General features: G+C 44.3%; 1 protein-coding gene across 6 annotated transcripts in view; it reads right to left on the bottom strand.

Annotated features, from left to right (window-relative positions):
• SPATS2L (spermatogenesis associated serine rich 2 like) overlaps nt 1-23,065 on the bottom strand; it is a 146,112-nt gene that overhangs the window by 61,764 nt on the left and 61,283 nt on the right. For 5 of the 6 annotated variants that reach the window (XM_036319015.1, XM_036319014.1, XM_036319013.1 and 2 more), the window contains exon 3: nt 8,669-8,729. In XM_036319015.1, the coding sequence (XP_036174908.1) occupies nt 8,669-8,707 (39 nt within the window). In that variant the 5' untranslated portion in view covers nt 8,708-8,729. Of the gene's footprint in view, nt 1-8,668; nt 8,730-16,971; nt 17,330-23,065 lie in introns of those variants that run through there. The other variant, XM_036319017.1, reaches the window with a different exon arrangement.

Raw genomic sequence — 23,065 nt, 5'->3', positions numbered from 1 at the left:
CCCAGAACTACTAGTTAGACTTGCACATAATTTAGGGCAGCGTGAGCCCCTGAGGCCACGGGAAGTCTGTTTCCAGCCAGCCTGCTACACCCATGCAGTTTAGGACCTCGGGAAATACCTTCTCTGATGAAATCCATATTTGAATTTATTAGTGAAGACACAAAAGGCGACATTCTTTTTACAAGACATTTGTTTTTGGTATTTTAATCAGACTGGAAAAGAGAGCTTTAATTTATCTTCTGCTTCTAACTTAAGACTATTCAGTAAAAACCTCTTCTTTGGAATTTAAGGCCTCTGCTTGGCTGGGGGGAGGGTAATTATCGACACCCACTCTCCCTGTGGCTGTTTTGCCTCATTCATTCACAGGACTTTTCAGATAAACAGTCCCATGAAAGTGTAAGTCACTAATACCCACTAATCAATGCAAGAGTAAAGGAGTTAATTACCCGTAAATTGATCCCAAAATGAAGGAGTTAAGTTAATCTCCCAATTACCTCAACCTTGGCTATTTCCTCACCGTGGCATGCAGGAAGGGGACCCTTTGAACACCATGGAGACTAGGAACACACTCTCTTTTTGGGGGAAGTGTATTTGTTCACCCACATATCTTTTTATTTTATTTTAATAGGACTTACCAATTAAAAAAAGGCATGCTAGCCTGGCCGGCATGGCTCAGTGGTTGAGCGTCCACCTAGGAACCAGGAGGTCATGGTTCGATTCCTGGTCAGGGCACATGTCCTGGTTGCGGGTTTGGTCCCAGTGGGAACATGCAGGAGGCAGCCAATCAATGATTCTCTCTCATTGATATTTCTCTCTCTCTCCCCCTGCCTCTCTGGAATCAATAAAAAAATACATATTTTAAAAAATGAGACTCCTAACTTCCTTGCCCTGAAAGTTGAGAAGACTCCCCTCTACCAGTGGCAGTGTGGCTCAGCTTATTAAGGGAAAGGAAAGTCTAGAGTTTGTATTTAATTTACTAATTACTTTAGAACAGTGGTTCTCAAACTTTTTATTAATGCCTTTCAATAAACATAAATCACTTACATGTTTAAATTCCCAAATAGGTATTTCAATTTCTGCCGGGAGCCGGTCCATGCTTGCTGTTTCAAGGGACCTGGCATATATGGCATACTGTTCTTAAAATGTTTGCTCACCTTCTTGGCACTATGTGTTTTAACCAAGGTCTCCTCTCTGAGAAAGGTTGTTTCCCCAGGTAGGGATTTTCCCCTGAAGTCAGGGAGGGAATAAAACCTCTTAACTAAGTGACAGGCGGGTAATTAATCACTTTAACTACGAACAATCTGCTTAAGCTACATAATCTTTACTCCCTGGAATGAAGATAAGAAACGCCCTAACCTTTGTAATAGAGATTGATAGGATTGAATCAACTGGTATAAATACAGATGCAGCAAGACACAGAACTTAGAACACAGAACTTAGAATACAGAGCTTAGAACACAGAACTTACTCAGAACCTAGAGACAGAAGAACTTCGCTGGAGAGAACATGGCAAAAAGATCCTGGACTGAACCTGACTACAGAAATTGGCAAGAGAAACTGACTAGAACCTGGTGACTGAACCTGGCTGGAGAACCTAGCAAGGGAACATGGCTACAGAACCTGGCTGGAGAACCTAGCAAGAGAACATGGACACAGACCCTGGCAGGAGATCCTAAGCAGAACTTCGCTGGAGATCCAGACCAGAACTTGGCTGGAGATCCTGGCTGGAGATCCTGGCTAGGCTGCTGATCAACTGAACACTGTCTTCGTGTCCTTCCTTCTTCGCCAACTCCGTCCACACCTTTGGGGACCCCTGGACCCGCTGGGGTTGGACCCCGGCAAATTTCCTTTCTAAATAAAATATTTCGTTGCCCCTTCATGTTGTGTGGCTATGGAAACCTCCCACTATGGAAAGCCCAGGGGACCGACAGTCCCGCTGTCACCCCATGGGTCCACTGGTGCCTTGGTATCCACACCCACCCTCCCCCTCAAGGATGCCCCAGCCAACACCTGGGGTGCTGGGGTGCTGGGAAAGCTCCTGTCTGGGGGGATGAGGGCAGCTCCAGCCCAAGGACTCCCCAGCAGCCTGCAGAAACTTTCCTAGAACCATGCTGCTGGTTGAGACTGCCTCCCCAACTTTCCTTCCTTCTCCCTCTTCCTGCAAAGATGTAAGGCCTGCATGGAGGTCTCGCCCTACCTGCCTGTGCTTCCTTCCTCTTGTTTTTCTTTTGTAAGCACTCACCTGCTCCCCCTGCCCCTAAATCTGTTCCTCGTCTAGCCTGATCTTGGCGTCTTGGAGGACTCAAATGAACACAGATATGATTCTTCCACAAACACGCTTGTCCCAAGCCATCCTAACGCACGCCCCACTCCCTCTTCCTGTTGTCCTAATAGCTGGGAGTCACCAGTATACAATCTTGGCTCAATCACTTACCTACATGTTGAGTAATAAGTATTTGGGGACATGAAGTCTATGATATGACTGTTACAGGAGCTATGAAGTACACAAATAAATTAAAAAGTCCATTTGTTTTATAAGGAGCGTGTAATCAAGTTGTGGAGAAAGCGCTCACAGAGAAAAAGTGTTTTCAATAATAATACCACACGCAGTATACTTTCGAGTGCCGCATGCATCCGTTCAGCTGTCTACTGATCTAATCTATCTCGATAGGATTTTAGTGCTCAGGGTCAGAAGAGAAGAAACCATTGCGGTCGCCTCATATTTTCATCCGTAAAAATTGGATAATTTAATGTGAAGGATCATCATGAGAGATAACTAGAATGTTGGTGAAATACCCATAAATTCCAAGGGATGGCCAACAGGGGGAACTTTTTCCTGCCGCCAAGGTTTCAATTTTGGTTGCGCTCTTGTATCCTTTAGCATTAATCATCTATGTTATATATACATCTCAGCCTATGTATACATACACAGTGCAGAAAGGCTACAGGGAAAGGCTGGAAGGAGAGAGGGCAGGAGAAGCAGGATAGAAACACTGAATTCTCATCGTCTGGCTGCGAAAAAGCCAGGCGATGCTAGTCCCACAATAGTGGATTTCTTCTCATCCCCTGAAAGGGATGCTGACATTTCCACTTACTCATTCAGTTCCTTTAGACTCCTTGTCAAATCTCTTTCTCTTCCAGTTGCCAAGCAACAAAAACAGCAAGCTCTGTACATAAGCATCAGGCAACGACTGTTGTCAAACGTCTCTCCTTTATTTGAAAGGGGAGCGTAAAGGCCTTTCCTATGAGAAGATGGTGACAAGAACCTGCCGGCGGGAAACCGGAAAGCTGCCTGTGGCTTGGTGGTCTTGCTGTTGGAACTCCAGGCCTGGGCGACACTGACTTAAACACCCCTAAAAACTCATGACGTTAAAATGTGCCCCCAAAGCTTGCACATCTGGTCTTCTGAAACAACTGCGTATCATTAAAACTTGTCCCGAGTCCCACAAAACGAATTCTCTGTTCAGTGGAGTTAGTACTTCAAAGCTGGCGATGACAGGATGGCGGGTCTCTTCTGTACTTTCTCTGATGCTGCTGAAATCTCTTTAATCAAATGCTTGGGTTTTTCTGACCAGACCCCGCCCCAGGAAGACTTGAACTATATTTGGTGCTTTGTGAAACAGACCGAGGCAGTTCCAGGAAAAGAGAGAAATGGGACACAGGCTCCCCTGTTGTGGACAGAGGGGGACATGGCCTGTCCCAGTCACCGGCAGAAATGCTGAGATGACCCCTCCCTGCTCCCACTGTGGACAAGAGGCTCTCCTGCCTTTGCACTTCCTCCCCCATTATTTTAATGACTCCATGTGATTACTGTTCACAGCCCCACTCACCTCTGTAACGTGAACAGCTATAAAAGCTGTTCACAGGAAGGGGCCCAGCTCTGCGAGGATATTCTCGACCGAGCTATTCCTCATTCCCACAGCATGTTTCCTAGGCCGAGGCTCAGCAATAGTCTGAGAAAGTCTGAGAGAGTCGAGTCCAGTTTCATGTTCTTTTTCTTTTTGTTTCACCTCCCTGCCCCCCTCCACCGGCTCCCACCCCACCTCAAACCTTCATTATGCTGTTGTCCGTGTTCATGGTTCTTTTTCTTACTGGGGTTTTTAAATTTTGTTTTCTTTCTAATCTCAGTTCCATGTGAATCTATATTTTGAGTTCTACACAAAAATGCTAACTAGAGCTCCTTTTCCATTTTTAAATTGTAAAATAAACAGATGAGCTCCCCCGGATCCTGCATAGTTTTTATGATTAGGAGCTCATAAAGCAGCTCCACATTTATTACTGCATTTGATGAGTTTGTTGAGTAGGTGTTATTATTATTAGACCCAATCTACAGAGGAGAAAACTGAGGCCCATACAAGGTAAGTGACTTGCTCCAGGCCGCTCAACTGATAATCGGGGAGCTAATATCTCTGCTTCTGTCTCCAACCTGCACACTTTCCCCACGGCTTGTCCTCCCTGGAGCTTACTTCCCAAGTGTTCTGGGTTCTCTAGGGTGATTTAGGGTTTAGTTCTCAGTACAAAGCTGGACACCCAGGAATATTAACCCCATTTTACACACAAGGAGCCTCTTTACTTTCCATCACCAAATCTTATTGCTGAATTGTGTTCTTTTTAAATTGATGTATAATAACGCTTGAAAATACCTAACTAAAATTTTTATTTTGTTCATTCTAGTTCCAGTAATCCTTTCATACTCAGTTGAGAATTACATCTAAAATTTTATAAATCAGTTTGGCGTGGTACCCTAGTGTTTCATATGAGAAGTAATGAAATAGTGACTGAGTCCTATTCTTAGCTTCTCTATGATTTTCCAATGTTGAATTTCGTTAAAAATATGTCACTTAGAAAAGAGCTGTAAGTGAGCATGCCCTAAATATAAGATACCTCATTAGCCCAAATATTCGGTTCTGGTATCTCTCCTTAACAAAATGACACATGAGGACTCCTTCCTTCCTCCTTCCCTCCCTCCCTCCCAGTTTTTTCTTTAATTTTTTTTGTCATAGTGGGATATGACTAGTTATACACCAAAAGACATCGCTTGTTATCATGAAACCTACGTGAGAACAGCTGCATTTGGTAAGCCTCTCGTAAACACGCTGCTTTTTTGACAGAATCACCTAGGTAACCCTAGTTTCTGATTCTAGAAGCAATTTAAAACTTGCTTTACTTAATAGCAAAGAGAGGACTAAAATGAGATGACATTGCTATTAACCTGTATCTCCTTTTCAAGAAGGCTTGCGATTTCGCAAATAGCGCGAGTGAGACATGCAACTGTGGGCGCATTCCATTGCAAGGCCTTTATTGAGTATTTCATTTCCCACAGCGCTTGACTGGACATCGTATAAGAACTCTACATGGATCTGTTCTCAGATCTCTCAAAGCTTATACTTTAGGACTTAAGACATAACAGTTGTTATTATTCTTAATTTTCAGAACGAAAATATCACTGCTCTGTGTGACAGATTGAGAAACAAAGTAATCATAAAAAGGCCATAAAAGCTAATAACTAAAGGAAATAAACGTACTGAAAATAAATCAATGTAAAATTATAAGTGATCAGAATCTTCGGTTGTTTATTATGATTTATTTTATTGAGCTGAAAAATCTATTAACCTTTTGACCCAGGAAGAAGGAATTTACTAATTGAGCTAGCGGGGCTCTGCTGCCATTGTCATGTGGACTGATAATATTTACAACTTAAATATCACCCTCTTTCAAAATAATGCCAAGCTTTCCATCGGTTTCTGAAGTGGGATAGCGGGGCCACCACCGACTGCTCATCTTCCTGTGCGTATGTGACATGGAGCACGGCAGGAAGATAAGGGGGGGCCGAAAGCAGCGCACGAGTGTTTACACTGAGCCTCAGAGGTGCGCGCCACAGACCAGCCATGTTCCCCTCACTGGCTGGGTGCCACCTTTGTTCCGAGCAGGACTCTCTCTGACTGCCGAGACGACCATCCTGGTCTGCCCAGTAGTTGTAATTTGCAGGGAATCAATTGCGGAGACCCTGATGTTTAAAGGGCTTTTCCTCCCCACAGCCCACCTGCAGGAGCTGCTCCCCCACCGGTCAGCAGGCATTAGGAGAAGGGGGTCTTCGGTCAGCGCTTGGTGCTGGGCCCAGTGTTCCCCTGAGTATGTGACTGTCGGTCAGGGAGAATCTGAAGCCATGCTATAAAAGGGGCGCATCTTTCTGCTCCTGTGCGCTCAGTGGTCCACAAGTAAAAACGTGGAGCGTAGTATGGGAGACAATGGATAAAAAACATGCACCCATTTTTACGGTAACACATACAACAGCAAAGAAATTGTATGTTGGCGGAAGTTGGTTTTGATCATGTCCGCAGAGATTTGGGGTGACCAGCGTGTTCTGACTTTGAGCTTCGCCTCAAGCCTCTGTGACCTCACCAAACAGGAAGCCCACTTATTGTGAAGATTTAGAAAACATGTAGCATAGCTGCCGACAAGCCATGGTGAGCTTTCAGCTGAGCCAGGGTGAGCTTTTAGAAAATGTCACCTGACTCATGCTTCTACACGCAACCTTTCAACAGCTGCTTCTGCCCTTTGAATAAAGCCCTTCGTGGCTGTGTCTCAGGCTCTGAACTCAGTGAAGCCCGCGGGCCCTTCTAAGAATAAGGCCTTAAAATTCACGAAATAAAGCACATCCGATTACAAAGGAAACCCCTCCTGCTGAAGTAAAGTTAAAATATTAACGAACAAACACATTCATGCTGCGGTAATAAGTCCACATCCAACAACACGGTGAAGCGCAGGCCCCATAACCACCGCGATGGTGAAGCAGTGATGCACTAACAATCCGCAGGAGATGTGCTGCAAATGTAACTGGCTGTGAAGATACCTCTGATTTCCAGCTGTGAGAGTCACGGGGACTCCTGCTGCTACCGGGGATATTTTTTCCCTTTGCCTACGTTCCTGACTGAAGGAAATGCTACATTTCATTCAGGTGTTAGTGAAGAAGAAAATGTATTTTTTCCCATCCAAGTTCACAGAACCTGAATTCCACCCACGGATCCATTAGAGGTACAGGAGCACAGGTAAGGCGCCAATATTCTCCCAGCACTGGCTCCTGCCTCACTCATCTCATCTCATCTCACCATCCCTTCTGCCTACCATACGGTGTCCACACCAACCACGTGCTCTTCAAACACATTCGGCTTACTTAGTCCACCTGCCTATCTGCTTTGGTTTTTCCCTCTGGGACGCTCTGCCCGTGGATCTGTGCATGGTTTCTTTCCTGTTGTTATCTCAGCTCAAATATCACCTCCTCCAAGAGGGCTGCCCCGACCAACAGCATCTAAAGTGGCCGCCCCTCCCCCCCGCCCACCACCCTGCTTTCCTCATGGTAGTTGTCACTATGGGAAATGACTGTTCATACATGTTCTTGTGCTGATTCTCTGTTTCCCTCCGTAAAAAGCGAACTCCACGGGAGCAGGGACTCATCTCCATGCTCAGTGCCATGTCCCAGCATCTAGGACGGTGTCTGGCACAAAGTAGGGGTCTGATGCATCTTTGCTAAGTGAAAGGAAAAAAAGTAAGAACCCCACAAATGTCACTCCTCTCATCCTTCACTGTGTGTTTCAGGTGCTGTTGGGGCACAAAGAGACGAAAGACAAACTCCTGCCCTTAAGTAGTTTACAGACTAATGGAGGCGGGAAGTGGCCATATGGAAGGCAGAGAAAGTTCCCGCCCAGACTGTCTCTCTCTGCTGCATGACCAGGGGCAAATCTCTTCTGGGGCCTCTGTCCCCTGATGAATGGGTTCTCCATGGTCTTATATGGTCTATGGTTGATGATCATTAAGAGCTAACAGTGCACAGTAGCCTACGTGGCAAGTGAGGGGCTGTGACTGGCGACCCTAAGTAGAGGACAGTTCAAGAGGGGGACAAGGCTTGGCAGGACTCTGAAATGTAATCAGCCTCCAACAAACGAGGAGGGGGACTGTTGGCCATGAACTCTCAGTGTTGAACAACTTTCCAGGCTACACAGCACAACCCCTAGGTGAGGCTTCGGATATCTCTACACGAGACCATTTCTGAAGATGCAGCATAATACTCCAGCTGTTAGACAGTGGTTCTCAACCTTCTGGCCCTTTAAATACAGTTCCTCATGCTGTGACCCAACCATAAAATTATTTTCGTTGCTACTTCATAACTGTAATGTTCTACTGTGATGAATCGTCATGTAAATATCTGATATGCAGGATGGTCTTAGGTGACCCCTATGAAAGGGTTGCTCGACCACCGAAAGGGTCGTGACCCACAGGTTGAGAACCACTGTCTTAGAGGCAACAACATGATGGTTAAGAGAATGGACTGTGGAGCAGCACCGCCTGGGTTCAAATCCCAGCTCTGGCGATGCCTACCTATGTGAATTTAGACAAATTACTTCTCTGTGTCTCAGTCCCTCCTCTGTGAAATGAGAAATAATAACAGTATTAACTTTATGGGGTTATGGTCAAGCTTAAATGAGAAAATGAATTAATATGCTTACCAAAAATTCAGTAAATGGGACTTATGATTCCATCGAATGGTTTCCTAGTGTGTCAAACTTACTAAATATCCCCCCAAACCATTTTTCCCTCTTCCATTGCAACTGAAGTTGTACCAGCTAGAGACTACGTCACCCAGTGTGGAGCTTCTGCAACCTGATCTTACCTTCTCCTTGACGTTCACGTGAGGATTGGGTTCAGCCATCTTGGTTCTAGTGGAATGAGCCCTGTAAAGAAGGAGGGAAAAGATTAACTTTAAAGTTTTAAAATTGATTTCCCAATGTGTTATTTTTATGCTCTCTTCCAACCTCGTAAACAATTTCACTCCGACATAATCATAAATACCGTTGTGGAATGTAAAAATACTTTCAAGCAAAGCACTTGTCTTATATATGTTCTAAAAGCAAGTTACGATAACTCTAGAAGACAACGCACAATATTTTATTCATACTGAATTGACATGAAAAATGACAAAGACAGGTGGCTATGCACCCAAACTGAGTTTCTTCTTATTATGCAAAAGAAAGGTGGTCAGAGCAGTGAGAGGAGGAAAAGTGTACCTACATTAACTACGCATTGTCTTACAACCCTTACTGTCCCAAAGCTTTTATCAGCGGACAGGTAATATAACAAATATTTAGTGAGTCTTTCCTGCATACCAGGTATATTTACAGCATGCACTTAAAGAAGAAACAGGAGAAATGATTCCAGATTTAAATATAAGAAACACTGCATATAATGGAGTTAAAACCTGCTTTTTCACTTACCAACATATCATGAACATCCATACCTTTACCATATTTTTTTTAAAAATATATTTTTATTGATTTCAGAAAGGAAGGGAGAGGGAGAGAGAGAGATAGAAACATCAATGATGAGAGAGAATCATTGATTGGCTGCCTCCTGCACACCCCCCACTGGGGATCGAGCCCGCAACCCAAGCATGTGCCCTTGGCCAGAATCGAACCTGGGACCCTTCAGTCTGCAGGTCAACACTCTATCCACTAAGCCAAACTGGCTAGGGCTACCATATTTTTAATGACCATAAATTCATGCTCCTGAGTTTCAAATGGACCCTTACAACTGCCCATAATCCTTCTGTTTCCCTAACTCTTAGTTTCCTGCCTTAGGTGTCCAATATTCTCTGGGAAGGGGCCGGTGCTGAGATGTCTATTCTTAACATCGAGCTCAGGTGTTCTCTTCTCATCTGCTCTAAGTCGTGCACTGTTATGATGGAAGCTAGGTCTTAAGTCTTTAACAGTTTCGATCTCTTTTTGAAATAGCATATAAATGACTTAAAATGAGTGAACATATTGGTTCAGATTAGCAGCTAGACAGGCTAAGATATCAATATACCACCTACTTGCATACTTACGCTTTTTGTAAATCAAGAACCATGGAAACGCTTTCCTATATTCTTTTTGTCTTTTGACAAAGAGTGTATCTAGAGTTGATACATTTTAGGGATAACTTGCAAAAATTCTTGGATTTATCCCTATCCCTTCCTTCCTTTCTAATCCTCACCCGAGGACATATTTATTGATTTTAGAGAGAAGAAAGGAGAGAGAGAAACATCCATGTGAAAGAGAAACATCAATCGGTTGCATCCCATCGCGGACTGAACCCACAATCTGGGCATTTACCCTGACCAGGAATCAAACTGGCAGCCTTTTGGTGCACGAACAGCGCTCCAACCAATTGAGCCACACCTGCCAGGGCCTCATCATTTTCTTCTAAAACTAGATCTTAAATAAACTATAAATTCCGATTCATTACTTTTTGTTGATTTTAGGATGAAAGCTTGGCAATATATAATCTTAACGCTAGTAACACTCAAATAGGAATCCTTATAGATATACTATTACATATTACCAACTATTAGAAGCAGTAAGATTTTCTTTTTATAATTTTCCACATGATAGAGCCACTGACAGACATACACATGGGCACGGTGGCAGGAGAGAACTGCATACCCGATCCCCATGAAGGCAGCTCCTTCCCATACGCTCTGCTAAGGGTGCCCATCCCATTAAACACACCTCCCTTGTAAATAACTCCCAAATGGTACATTTCATATCCTCTGACTTGACATATGGGAGAAGGTAAATAACACGAGCTGGCAAGGAATAGCGGAACTTCATCCTCATTTATTCCTGCCCCTGAGAGTTACTAGTAAAAGCCAAGAGGATTAATTCCTGATCATCTGTATCAGTGAACAGAGATGACACGGGGCACAGGGACAAGTACCCAGGTGTTTCTGTTTATAAGCCACACAGGAGAGGCAAAGCCTCTGGTCAGTCATCACACTGCCCACAAGTCGGCCTCCAGTCCTGCTGTTCAATGACTTGTGGGTGGTTGATTTTCTTCTTCACATGGGAGTTTAGGCATCATGTATACAGTTTATATTTTTGGTGTTTTTCTGTGTATTATAGTATATGTGGGTGTGCAAGAGAATAAAGATGGGGGAGGAAGGGAGAGAAGGATGGAAGGAGGAAGGGAACAAATGAGAGAGAGAGAGATACAGGTTAAACCTATGAACTATAAAGGTTCGAAGAGGTGATGGCGAGATTTGGCGCTATTTCTTAGGATGGATCTGTGAGTCACATTCCTTTCATTAGACTAGATTAGCTAAATCTTTTGGAGACATCTAATCTTGCTTTTATAGGTGAAAACTGAGAGAAGTTTTGTGGTTTTTGGTTTGTTTGGGTTTTTTTTGCTTTGATGTCTAGGATTTGGGTGTGCGGCGTTTTCTAAAGCTAGAGTGTTTTAATCCACAGAAGAATCAGGGAGAATTTCTGAGGTCTGAGGAAGTGGAGGGACTGAATGGTGAGCTATATTCATAGGGCAAAACAAGGTGTGTATACGTATATTATCCATAGGAATATACATATATTTCCTTGGCAATTCCCTTTCTCTTTAACCTCAAAGTCTGACTCAGGGCAAGCTCTTTTTTGGCACTGATGCCAGTAAGATTAATTACAACATTATTTTTTGTGTGGAAGGAAAATGCTGGCTATGAGGGTAGGATGAGGCTATTACAGGGAAGATAAGATAAAAACTAATTTTAGGAGCTGTTCTTTGCTCATTTTACTCCCTTAAATGTTCTTCTCCTGCGTGGAGGGCTGCTTCTCCAGGCCCCACCTCCCCGTGACCTCCAATGCCCTCTGCAGTCGAGGCTTCCTGCAGGCGGGAACACAGAGGCCTGGGAAATCCGCCCCAGCTGTGGACACTAGATGAAGAATTTTAATGTAAAAAAAAAATGTACACTGGGTTTGCTTTAAAGAATTAGGAAGTTAAGTGACTAGACAGTCCAATTGGGTGCTACTAGTCAGGACAAATGCTAGGGAAACTATGGCACAGGAGGGGTTGATCTGCAGTGTGCCGAAGGGGCTTGCTGGGGACTGTGGCCCTGTGTGGGCGCTAGCCCCTCAAGAAGACTCAAAAGCGCCCCTCGCACCGGCACAGCGCTGCGTGCTCCTTACGTCTCTGGAGCCTCTCCCCGTGACAATGAACCTGTGTGTGAACCTGTGCTGTGCCCCTACTCTTGGGATTCTGTTGTCTACCATGAACTATATCGGGACAGTCAGAGCAACTCAGCCTGAATCTTAACCATTAGACAGTTAAGGAACTCTGCCTCTAGGAAACATATTGTCACCTTCCCAACCGACAGGCCCAAAGTTCAGCAACTTGAAACTCCAGTCCGCAGAGTCGCAGACGCTGGGTTAACCCGAGAAACCTGTAACGCTGTGCATGACAGATGTTCGGGCCCAACAGAACTCCTACTTCCCTCCCATCATGCTTGGTTCACCACAGGTGACAGTGTGTCACTACGTCACTCCTGGACATGGGTGATGCCCATATCCCAACAGAGCTCGATCGCAAGAGCTGCAGGTCCACAAGAAGGGACTTCTGGCTTCTTGGGAAAGAATGTGGTTTCTAATCCCTATTATCGCTTAAAACTGTTCTTGGAACGAACCAATTACTGAGGCCCAGCTATTCAAATCCACGATACATGTTCCAGGCATATAAAAAAATCCATATACAATTAAATAACCAGAAATGTAAGTTCTGAGACTCATGCAACATTTCAATAGCTTAGGTATTATTTGAAATATTTTTCCTCTAAATTATACTTTATTTTTCAGTAATAACATTACCAACATATATAGCTGTCATCTAATATATATATATATATCCTAGAGAAAAATAAAGATCAAGAAAATTGACTGAAATTTTATTTATGAAATAACAGATTAATCTGCTCTTTCTAGATATATATCTTCCATCATCAAAAACATATTAGAAAAAAAATCAATTCCAAAGAAAAGATTTTCACCATTTATCACCGATATATCATCTATACACTTCTCCAGTGGAAAATTAATACACCACAAATACGGCTGCCACCAATCACTTCATGCTCAAAGTTATGCAAACTGAGCTACTCATTATGCAAATATTTTACTTAATATGCATTAATGCCAGTCATAAAATCTATTAGTCTATGACAAAGACAAATATTCTTTATAAAACCTAAAACTGAATAATACCAATTCTGGCAAATATGTTTATTTCACCATTTCTAATGAATACAATTCAGTGAAGTGTTATATATATGACAATCTGATTAACAGTTTAAAAAAGATATAAATTGATATTTCTCTTGCAATCATTTAAATATAAAAAAGTTAAGACAATGTACTGAAATGCCAAATTGCTTGATGACTTCCCGATGACTGTTTTTCCTGGTGTTTTATTATGCAGGTGGCGATAAAGTTTCACTTTTATTTCTCTGGAAACTATTACTGCTCTTAGATTCGCTTTCGTGTTCTCAGGTATGACATCACTTTACTTGAATTGAATTGTGAAACCAGAGGAAATACACAAGAAAACATTTTAAAATAATGATTTAAAATAACAATTGCCACACGTATGGAGCACTTATAATGTGCCAGGCAACTAGGGTAGCAAAAGGCTGAAAATTCAACTTAAAAAAATGAAAGATGTGGGTGTTGTCTCCAATGTACTAGGCTATTTCTCTGTGTGGACAAAAAAGAGGCCACATACTAAACCTGACAGGCTGGGGGGGGGGGGGGGGGGCGGGGGGGCAGGAGCGCGCCTGGTGAGCCTTACAAACTTGGAGACCAAAGGTTACCGCATAGGCCAGCCTGAACATGACGTTCCTAACCAAAAGCGGGTCATGGCGCGTGGTCACGTCCTAGGCCTGTAGCTTCCCTGACAAAGGCCAAGCTTTACATGAAGTGAGCCTGCCTAAGGTCTTCGGGCATCTAAGATAATCCCCGTTGGAATGCCCTAGTAATCCCTGCTCCAGACCCCTCAGGGCACACCTACTGCACCCAGAGCGGAGATCTCACTGTTATCTTGTTCCCGAATTCCATCTCTATGTGCTGTAAAGGTTAATGGCTAACTATCCTGCAGCCACCAGTGTGAACAGCGTGTGTGTCTCCCGGGTTTCCTCTTCATCCACTCCTGGAGATGTCCATGCTCTGCTTTCTCCCACCTCCCCCATCCCCACCAATGCATTTCATGTAGCCCCCTCCTTACGCCTCTTCCTTTCATTCTAATGCGGAAAGGAAGCAGTAAAACTGCCTTTCTCTGGATGGAGCATTTCTTCAAGCCCTTGAGATTTGGCTTCCCGGCCATTGTTGTCAGTTTGGCTCAAATAAACTCATACAAATTCTCTTCAGGTCTGGCTGTTTTTTATGTTGGCATCTGTAGGATCACCTTGAAACGGGCCAAGGACGAAGTGTCCTGTCCCCTAGCACCACCATGGGTGCTGGCATGTCAGCTGAGAGAGAGTGTCCTTCTATGAAAGCGGGACTTTGTCTAAATTTACCATTACGTAGGTTTTCTGCTGCTTAACTTTTTCATTGCCTAATCTCTCTCCTCTTTGATCCCCTCTGCCCTTTCCCTCTACTCCTTTGCTGTTCCTTATCTGGTCTTAAGCACTGAGGTCTCATATTCCAAGTGCTCTAGCTCTCTCTTCTGGGGCTGAATTCCCGGTTCAATAAAGTTCCTGTGCAGTGCCTGCTCCTCAGAGGGAAGTTGTTTTAATTAGGAATGAGGACACATAAGCAATGAAACACGGAATGATGCCTGCAATACGGTTTTCACGTGAAGATATGTACCTAAACTTTTTTGTTTAGTTGGGGAGGGAAATCTCAAGGTTGCATATTTATTCAAAGACAATTCAATGCACCAAACCCACTGTTAGAACAACTTCACTGAAAAGCATTTTAAGGGCAAATGTCAGGCAAAAATTTCACATTTGAAAGCCCTGGCTCTGCCTCTTTAGAAAAGCAGGGTTAGCTTTTGGATTGGAAATGTCACTGCCTACTAAGTCCTTTGTGGGGGGAGAAAGAAAATGGAATGTTTTATTTAAACAGGTCATTAACAGTCAATACTCTTTTGAAAAGGCCTGCTTCCAGGGCCAGATAAAAGCTCGCAATCACTAAGAATATCACTGGAGCACATCTAGGGCAAGATGTGCTGATGCGGCTTCAGACCTTCCTGGGAGCCAGTCTTCACTCACAGCTCTAAGTGCGGCGCGGGAGGCACGGCCCTCCGACTGGACGCCCTTGTGTGTGCCGCACACGGAGGCCGAGAGCAGCATGGAGCACACCAGGGCAGGCCCGCTTTGAATTTTCCATCTTAGTGCTGCCAAATGCGTATGAATGAAGATTAACCATTTTTGCATAAAGTGACAAACCAGCTCCCCACGGCAGCAGAATGCAAATGGGAGCGAAAGAGCAAAGGACAGCGAAAATAAATGCATGGATCTCACCCCGAGCGCAGAGGGGAGGGCGTGTGGAGGCTCCATTCGCATTCATCCATGGCATGACTTTTCTATGTCATTTGAAATTATTTTATTTTGTAGGTCTCTGACGGTTTGAGAATATAAATAAGTGTCTTTTTTTTTTTTTAAGTGACCTGACACTGACTCTGCTTCTGATGGCCAGGCTTTCAAGCAAACATGTGTTTCCATAGAGATGGGGGCGACCCGGGCCTGGGGCAAGTAGCCACTTGTATCAGCAATTCAATTATGCTGGGTTCTTTGAAGATGCTATGATGTCAGCTCAAGTCTCTAAAACAGAGCCATCCTTAGACATGTCTCGGGAAAGGTGAAGTGGTCACGTTGTGAGGTTCAGGAGAATAAATCCCACCCTCTACAAGCACACCATAACAGGCTGGCAGACCCCCCCCCCTCATCCCCCCCCCCCCCCACGCTGAGCAAATCCCAAGTCCCAGAGGGGTCCAGACAAAAGACCAAGCACAGTTCTGCTTGCATCTCACCACATAGTCCCCAGACGCTGAAAAAGGAGTATCATGCCGACCCCTTCCTTCTTTCCCTCCCCCACCTCCCAGCTAGCTCCGGGCAATTCCTACGGAAAGGGCAATGCTTTTTCCTCTGACCTGACATTCAGTTACTGAACAGCCACAACGGGCCAGGCTCTCTGGGGAATTCTGGCAATGGTTACAAAATAACACTTACTGAACTCTTACTGTATACCCGCACTGCTCGAAGCCCTTTCCATGTAATAACTCATTTAATTCTCCTTATCACCCTAGAAAGTTCATTATCCTCATTTTATAGAAAAAGAAATGGAAACACAGATAGCTAAGTACTTACCCAAGTCCCACAGCTAGAAAGATGCTAAACTGAGGGCTGAGCTGGACCTCCTGGTCCAGAGCTCTTGCCCCCAAAGGAGCTCATATGGTCGGATGGAGACAGACATGTACAGGAAAACACAGAAGGGACTGAGGAAACGAGAGTTGGAATGGACCCGGCTCAAGGTTCTGGGCAGAGCAACACTGGGGCTGTGATTTGCCCAACTTGCAAGTCTCATTGTACACCTGGTACAGCTCAGGTTAGAGGCAGGCTCGAGGTGGTGGGTGTGTGTGTGTGGGGGAGCTGTCTGCTTTAAAAAACTTTTTGTAGCTTCTTTTTAAGGATAGCGCTGCACATTCATCTCCAAAGAGAACATGCATTGTGGTTCTGCAATGAATCGATGGACTGGCCAGGAACCATCCTGAGAAAACCTGGCAGACAGAGGCGCCACGTCCAGAGCCAGCTCTGGGGAAGGTGGCTCATTTGTTACGGAGTAAACACGAGTTAGAGGAAGCCCTCATCTCTTCAGAGCACATTCTGGCTTCAACAAGCTCCCGGCATTCCTAAGTCATTAAGCTGGGAGTCTCCTGGAAAACATTTAATGATTTTCTCAAAGCAGCAGAGCGGCCGGGTCCTTCCTGCTTCCTTGAAATGCCACTGGCGCTGCTGACTGCAAACAGCCTATGATGTACTAATTCACACAAGGAAAGCAATGCTAGGGGATGAGGCAGAGCCTGGGCATCCAGCGACAGAGAGCTCTGCAGCCAGCCCCCGCCTGCCTCTTGCCCACCCCCTACTGTGCCGCCTAAGATTTTCCAACAAAATTAACCTCAACTCACTGTTTCAGGTTTCCGGGAGCTTCAAGTCAGGGTTCCCAGTGCACGGCCCGGCTACGGGCTTTCCCAACAGGCAAATCCGCCTTGCTCCCCAGCTGGCCTCCTTTATCAACCTGCATGTACTGTGACCAGTCAGTCATCTCAGAAGTGACGCAGACGGAGTCGGGCACCTGGATCGGTGGCAGGATCCTGGGTGTGGCTGAGCAACCAGCTGCTGGCCTCAGGGGCTCACCTTCAGGGAAACCTTTTTGTAAAACTGCCAGGGCTTCTGTCTGCAGGCCCGTCAGTGAAGGCCCAGCTCTTCTTCTTATCCTGGGAAAGCCAGGTTTTAAGAATGAGTTTGCAACCTTTACATCGACTGCCCCAGAGGCTGAGATAGTGCAGGCTGGGACTGCAGTCGCCATTCCAAAGGTCACTCTCTGAGTGTGGTCTTGGCTGAGGGCCTGTAATCTTCCGGTGACAACAGCACAGGCATCGCAATTAGCAAACATTCCGAGCACGGCACCCCGAGGCTCACTCTTCCGAAACCTGTTCCTGGCTGGACTTGCCTGCAAGTATCCGCTGGCTGGTTTTGCACTAAATGGATAATGTCCTACCATGTCCAGGGGTGTAGACATTGTGTTCGGGATCATGCTGTCACTCAAAGGAATGAAGTTCTCATGGTGAAGTGTCCAGTCTCTGTCACTGAACAGCTAGTGTGCGGAGCATGGGGGTGGGATAACTATTGAGGGGCAGAATGGAGAAGGTTTTCTTATCTGTTGTGCCTCCTCTACCTGTTGGCAAGTTAGTCCTATATATGTCATTTATTTTCTGTTTTGTTTTGTGTGTGTTTTTTAAAAAATATATTTTATTGTTTTTTTACAGAGAGGAAGGGAGAGGGATAGAGAGTTAGAAACATTGATGAGAGAGAAACATTGATCAGCTGCTTCCTGCACACCCCCTACTGGGGATGTGCCTGAAACCAAGGTACTCGACTGGAATCAAAACTGAGACCCTTGAGTCCGCAGGCCGACGCTCTATCCACTGAGCCAAACTGGTTGTGACACTGATGTTTTAAAAACTAACATGTAAGTTCAACATGTTCTTAGGCGGTATTTCTCTGTAGGGTAAGGCTTGCTTGGTCCCCATCTCACTAACCACTCATGGGCAAAGTCAGTCAGGAAGTCCCTATAGCATCTGTTTTAACTAAGGTGCCTCTTTCAAAAGCCATAGTATCGTGGGCCCTTACATGATGGCAAAAAGGAAACACTGCCTATTTTCTGCTACTTAGATCCCCCTTATCTTATATGATAGAAAATAAGTAATTACAATCTAACCAACTTTAAATCCCAACTTGGCCTCTTACTCCTTTGGGGATTTGAGCAAGTTACTCAACCCTTCCTTCCATGCCTTCGTTTCCTCCTCAGTAAAATCAGAGCAATCACAGTTAACCACTGCATCAGGTGGTAATGAGGATGACAGGAGTTCACACCTGCAAAGCGATTCACACAGTGCTTGACACGCAGAAAGTGCGGCAACAGAATCCTTAGATTCTCCACAGACTGTGGGGCTGCCTGCCCACCATCCTCACTCATACTGTAGCTGGGAAACTAAGCCTTGAGACTGATGGGCCTGCGCCTGGGCAGTGATGGAGGTGGCCCTGGACACAAAACCCTGAGCACAGATAACCCTCCGACGGCAGTGCTCTGCTCTCCCCACCGCCACACCCGACTGCGGCCTTGCCTGGGGGGGTAGACACTCTCAGGGGCCTGTGTCCACAGGGTCATTGGTTCCCCATGGTCTTAAAACTTATCGGGTGCAAGCAAAGTTCATGCAAAACCATGACCCCTCTTCCCTGCAGACCAGCTCGGAAACCCATGCCAGGTCCCAGGTTCCTGCCTGTGGCTCCCGGATCTGATCAGTGTCGTAGTGACCCACTTCATAGCGAAGGTGCTGGCCTCTGGGAGACAATACACAGCTACCACATAGAAAGAACAAAGCTCAAAGGAAGTTCTGCAGCTACTAAGAGAACCACCTACAAACGATGAAGTCTCTTCACACATTCTGATTTCAGGTAATGGGATCAAGACGGGTAGAGAGAGAATTAATATGACTTTCATGTCCTTGAGTTTATTCTAATGCAATCACAGATAATAAAAACTCATTTCGACCATTTTATGACATGTTCAAAATTCGAGAGGTCATATTTACTATCTTAAGTGAATTTCATTTCAATTTCTTACTGTAATACAAAATGAAATTTGCCACCTGAAATATGCTGTTTGGGGGAAATGAAGAAATACTTTAAAAGGCTTCAAATATACAAGATATTAATAGACTTACTAAATTACAAAAATAATTCCTTTCTTTCCAAAAGCCTGTCTCTGATAAATTCCACTGCTTCTTTCCCTTTTCCAAAGTACCTAGTAGAATCCCTTTGGCAATTAAATGTTCAATAAAGACATCTGGGAAAAGAGGAATAAATGTCCTCCCATTTTATTTTTCCTTTCTTGGTTGCAACGAGTCTTTAATAATTTATTCTCCTGTTTTCAACACCTAGTACTGGGGTCCCATTCTAAATGCCACCATTTATAACCAGCACTGTCAAATGCTGTCCTAGCCACGGGTCTACACCCACTCCAACCCTCCTTCTCCCCCTCCCCCGTGTCTCCGGCCCTGCAAGGTTTAGTCATTCTCAGAGTCAAGGTCTAATCACGAGCCCCGAAGCCCCCCACATCTTCCTGCGTTAGGCCCCATGTACCCTTATCTTTAACCAGGTAACTTCCCCAACTTCTTCTACTTATTTTATTTCTTAATGCAGAGCCTTCATTGCATTAAGGAGAACCCAATCACTGGACTAGCCTATGCTTTGTTCAAAACAGAAAAGACTGAAATTTTATCTTTTCCATGGAGTATGAGAAAACAAAAAATAATTGGTTTCCAACCCGATGCTAAACACATTTAACCACTAATCTCGCCTTTATATGGATCTTTATTGCTGTGGACGCCATGTGCGTGCGACGGGTCTCAGCCAGCCTTCTCCTGGCCTGGTTGCCTTCTCCTTAACTTACAGCAGAAAAGGCCCAGGAGCAGACCCCCAGCCCCTACTTCGCACTGAGCTCCAACCTGCCTATGGCTCCACTCACACTGTGGGGCGTTCGGAAAGTATCAAGTGCTCAGGATGGCCTATAAGCCTTAGCGATATGTCGTTTAATCTCCTTCAAAGATCGAATAAATCAAAACTATTTCCCTACAAATATTGCACAGGCTTCTCAAATAAATATAACGCCATAGATTACTTCCCTCTGGAAGACTTTCTGTTAGTCACCCAATTTACCTGGAAGCAGTTCTGAGGTGTAAATGTATTAGGTTTTGATCACTTGTTGATATAAAAGATCCATCTCTCACAGCCTGGATCCCATGAATACCGTTCTTGGCAGGCTGATAAGAGACAAGCCAGCAGTGCTATCTGACTGTTTACGAATGCTAAACATCTCGTCATCCTGCTGCAGCACGTCTGTGAGTCAGTGTGCTCCCTGTGGGCTGGACACCGCATGTGGAGGGACATCCGTGTATGTGTCCCTACGGGAAGTAAAACTCAATGCCTATTCTGTCTTTCTTTTAATTAATTTTTTTCATAATTAAAAAAAATTTTTCAATTAAAGTTGACATACAATATTATGTTAGTTTCGGGTATACCACACAGGGGTTAGACATTGATGTAACTTAAGAAGTGATCTCCCATGGTAAGTCCAGTGCCCATCTGACTCCATGCAGAGGGACTACAATGTTACTGAGTCACTATGCTGTCCTTTACATCCTTACCGTGCTTCTTAATCCCTCCCCTCTCTCACCCAGCCACCCAACCCTTCTCCCCTCTGGCAACCATCGAAATGTTCTCTGGACATTGAGCCATATGGTAGGTTGGGGTTTGTTTGCTTTGCTTGTCCATACATTTTGTTTTTTAGTAAGTGAAGTTATATGGTGCTTGTCTTTGTCTGGCTTATTTCACTTAGCATAATACCCTCTCGGTTCATCCACGCTGTCCCCAGTGGTAAGATTTCATTCTTTTTTATGGCCGAGTAACATTCCATTGTGTACATGCCTATTCTTAGGAGTGTATATCGTGGGCACGGGGTGTGTCAGAACCAAGAGAAATAAGAAGGCCATTGACTGAATCTTAAACAAATCATGGTGAAATGACTCCAACCATGTCTATAAAAGGAGCTTCTAAAGAGGGGAGATGGTTTTAATCAGGGTGGGTTCTGAGAGGAAGTGTCCTTTTCCGTTGCTCTGAGGCAGTGATGGGAATGGCATTCCAGGGAAGAGGAAGAGCAAAGCTGAAACCTCTCTGGCAGAAACAAGTCACGTGTGAGGCCAGAAAGAAAACCTACCTGCATCGTGCAGTCAGTCAAGAAATATTTATTGGGAGTGCACTGTGTGCCCTGGCTCCATGCAGTGTGTGCAGCTAATTATAATGCAGTACGAGATCGACGGGAGATAAGATTAGCAGGCAGTAAGCAGTTAGCTGACATCAGAAGGCAGTATGTGAAAGGTGTTACATGGTGTGGTTTCAATTATACGCTTGTCCTGTTCGCAATGAAGCAAAGAGATAACGCCCTTGTTTCGTTTTCCTTTTAGCAGTGGGGGAGTTCCTTCTCACCCCCACCACACCCCAGTTTTTGCCTTAGCCACTCTCATTGCTGCTTACAAGGCTCTGACTTTCTTTTACTCTTGAAATGCTGAATCGAAAATGGATCTTTTTTTTTAACCATTTCAACTTGATGCAACTTGATTCTTTGTCCTTTCAGTTTTGCAAAAACATGCTATAATCTGCCTGATATCAGAGGCTCCAAAACAAATAAAACCAAGTACCTGAGTTTCACTGAGCTCTAGGAAAGCAACTCATAAATTACACTGAAGTTTTCATTTGGTTTTATTTTTACCTGGTTTTACATCCTGGGCATTGACCAGCAGCTAATATTATACAATTACCAAACTCAGTCTTGAAATAGAGACAACCAGAAACTGAAAAGATACTCTTGTTGTTTTACTAAATGCTCCTTTAAAAAAAATGAGGAAGTATTAGTGAGGGAAAATGTCTTTGAAAATTAATCTACTTAAAAAATCTATTTCTGAATGGCTAACTTGTTTTTCTTTTTTTTATATTTATCTTTATTTTTAAAATATTACAGATGTTCCCTTTGTTTGTGAATTTTTTTCCTATTCACCCCCTTCATCCTGTAACTGCCCCTCCCAGGCCTTCACCACTCTATGGTCTGTATCCATGGGTTATGCATATGTGCACAGAAGTTCTCTGATTAATCACTCCCCTCCCGCCCTCCACTCCCACCTTCCCTCAGATTCCACAGTCTGTTCCATGCTTCTATGTCTCTAGTTCTATTTTATTCATCAGTTCATTTTGTTCATTAGATTCCATATATGAGTGAGATCATGTGGTACTTACCTTTCTCTGACTGGTTTACTTCACTATTTTTTCATTTCAAACTTTCAAGCAATATGGCTAGACAAAATGAGACCATGCTAGATACCTCATGGGAAACACAGGGTAAGGACTGAGGAAACAATACAAAGACTACATAATGGTCACTATTTTAGTTTAGCTTTTTAAAAATCCTAAAGCTACCTACTTGATGGCAGGGGGTGGGGGCTGGGGGTGGGGGTGGGAATGTAGCTAGGACAAAGTATTGTCCTTTACGCCACTGAATAATCAGCCTATTGTTTTACAAAGAGTCTCATGTCTGATAACACTGCCATCCCTTTAGCAAGAGCTATGATATATTGAGCATATTCATTCATTCATTCATTCATTCATTCATTCATTCATTCATTGTTAATTTAACCAATGCTTAAAGCAGCTCCACTGCCCTAACCGGTTTGGCTCAGTGGATAGAGCGTCGGCCTGCGGACTCAAGGGTCCCAGGTTCGATTCCGGTCAAGGGCATGTACCTTGGTTGTGGGCACATTCCCAGTAGGGGGTGTGCAGGAGGCAGCTGGTCGATGTTTCTCTCTCATCGATGTTTCTAACTCTCTATCCCTCTCCCTTCCTCCCTGTAAAAAAATCAATAATATATATATATATATATTTTTTTATTGC

Source organism: Myotis myotis, unplaced genomic scaffold (assembly GCF_014108235.1).
Source record: "Myotis myotis isolate mMyoMyo1 unplaced genomic scaffold, mMyoMyo1.p scaffold_m19_p_8, whole genome shotgun sequence".
Classification (NCBI taxonomy): Eukaryota; Metazoa; Chordata; class Mammalia; order Chiroptera; family Vespertilionidae; genus Myotis; species Myotis myotis.
Note: the sequence above shows the minus strand (reverse complement) of the source record. Positions and strands in the feature narration are given on the sequence as shown.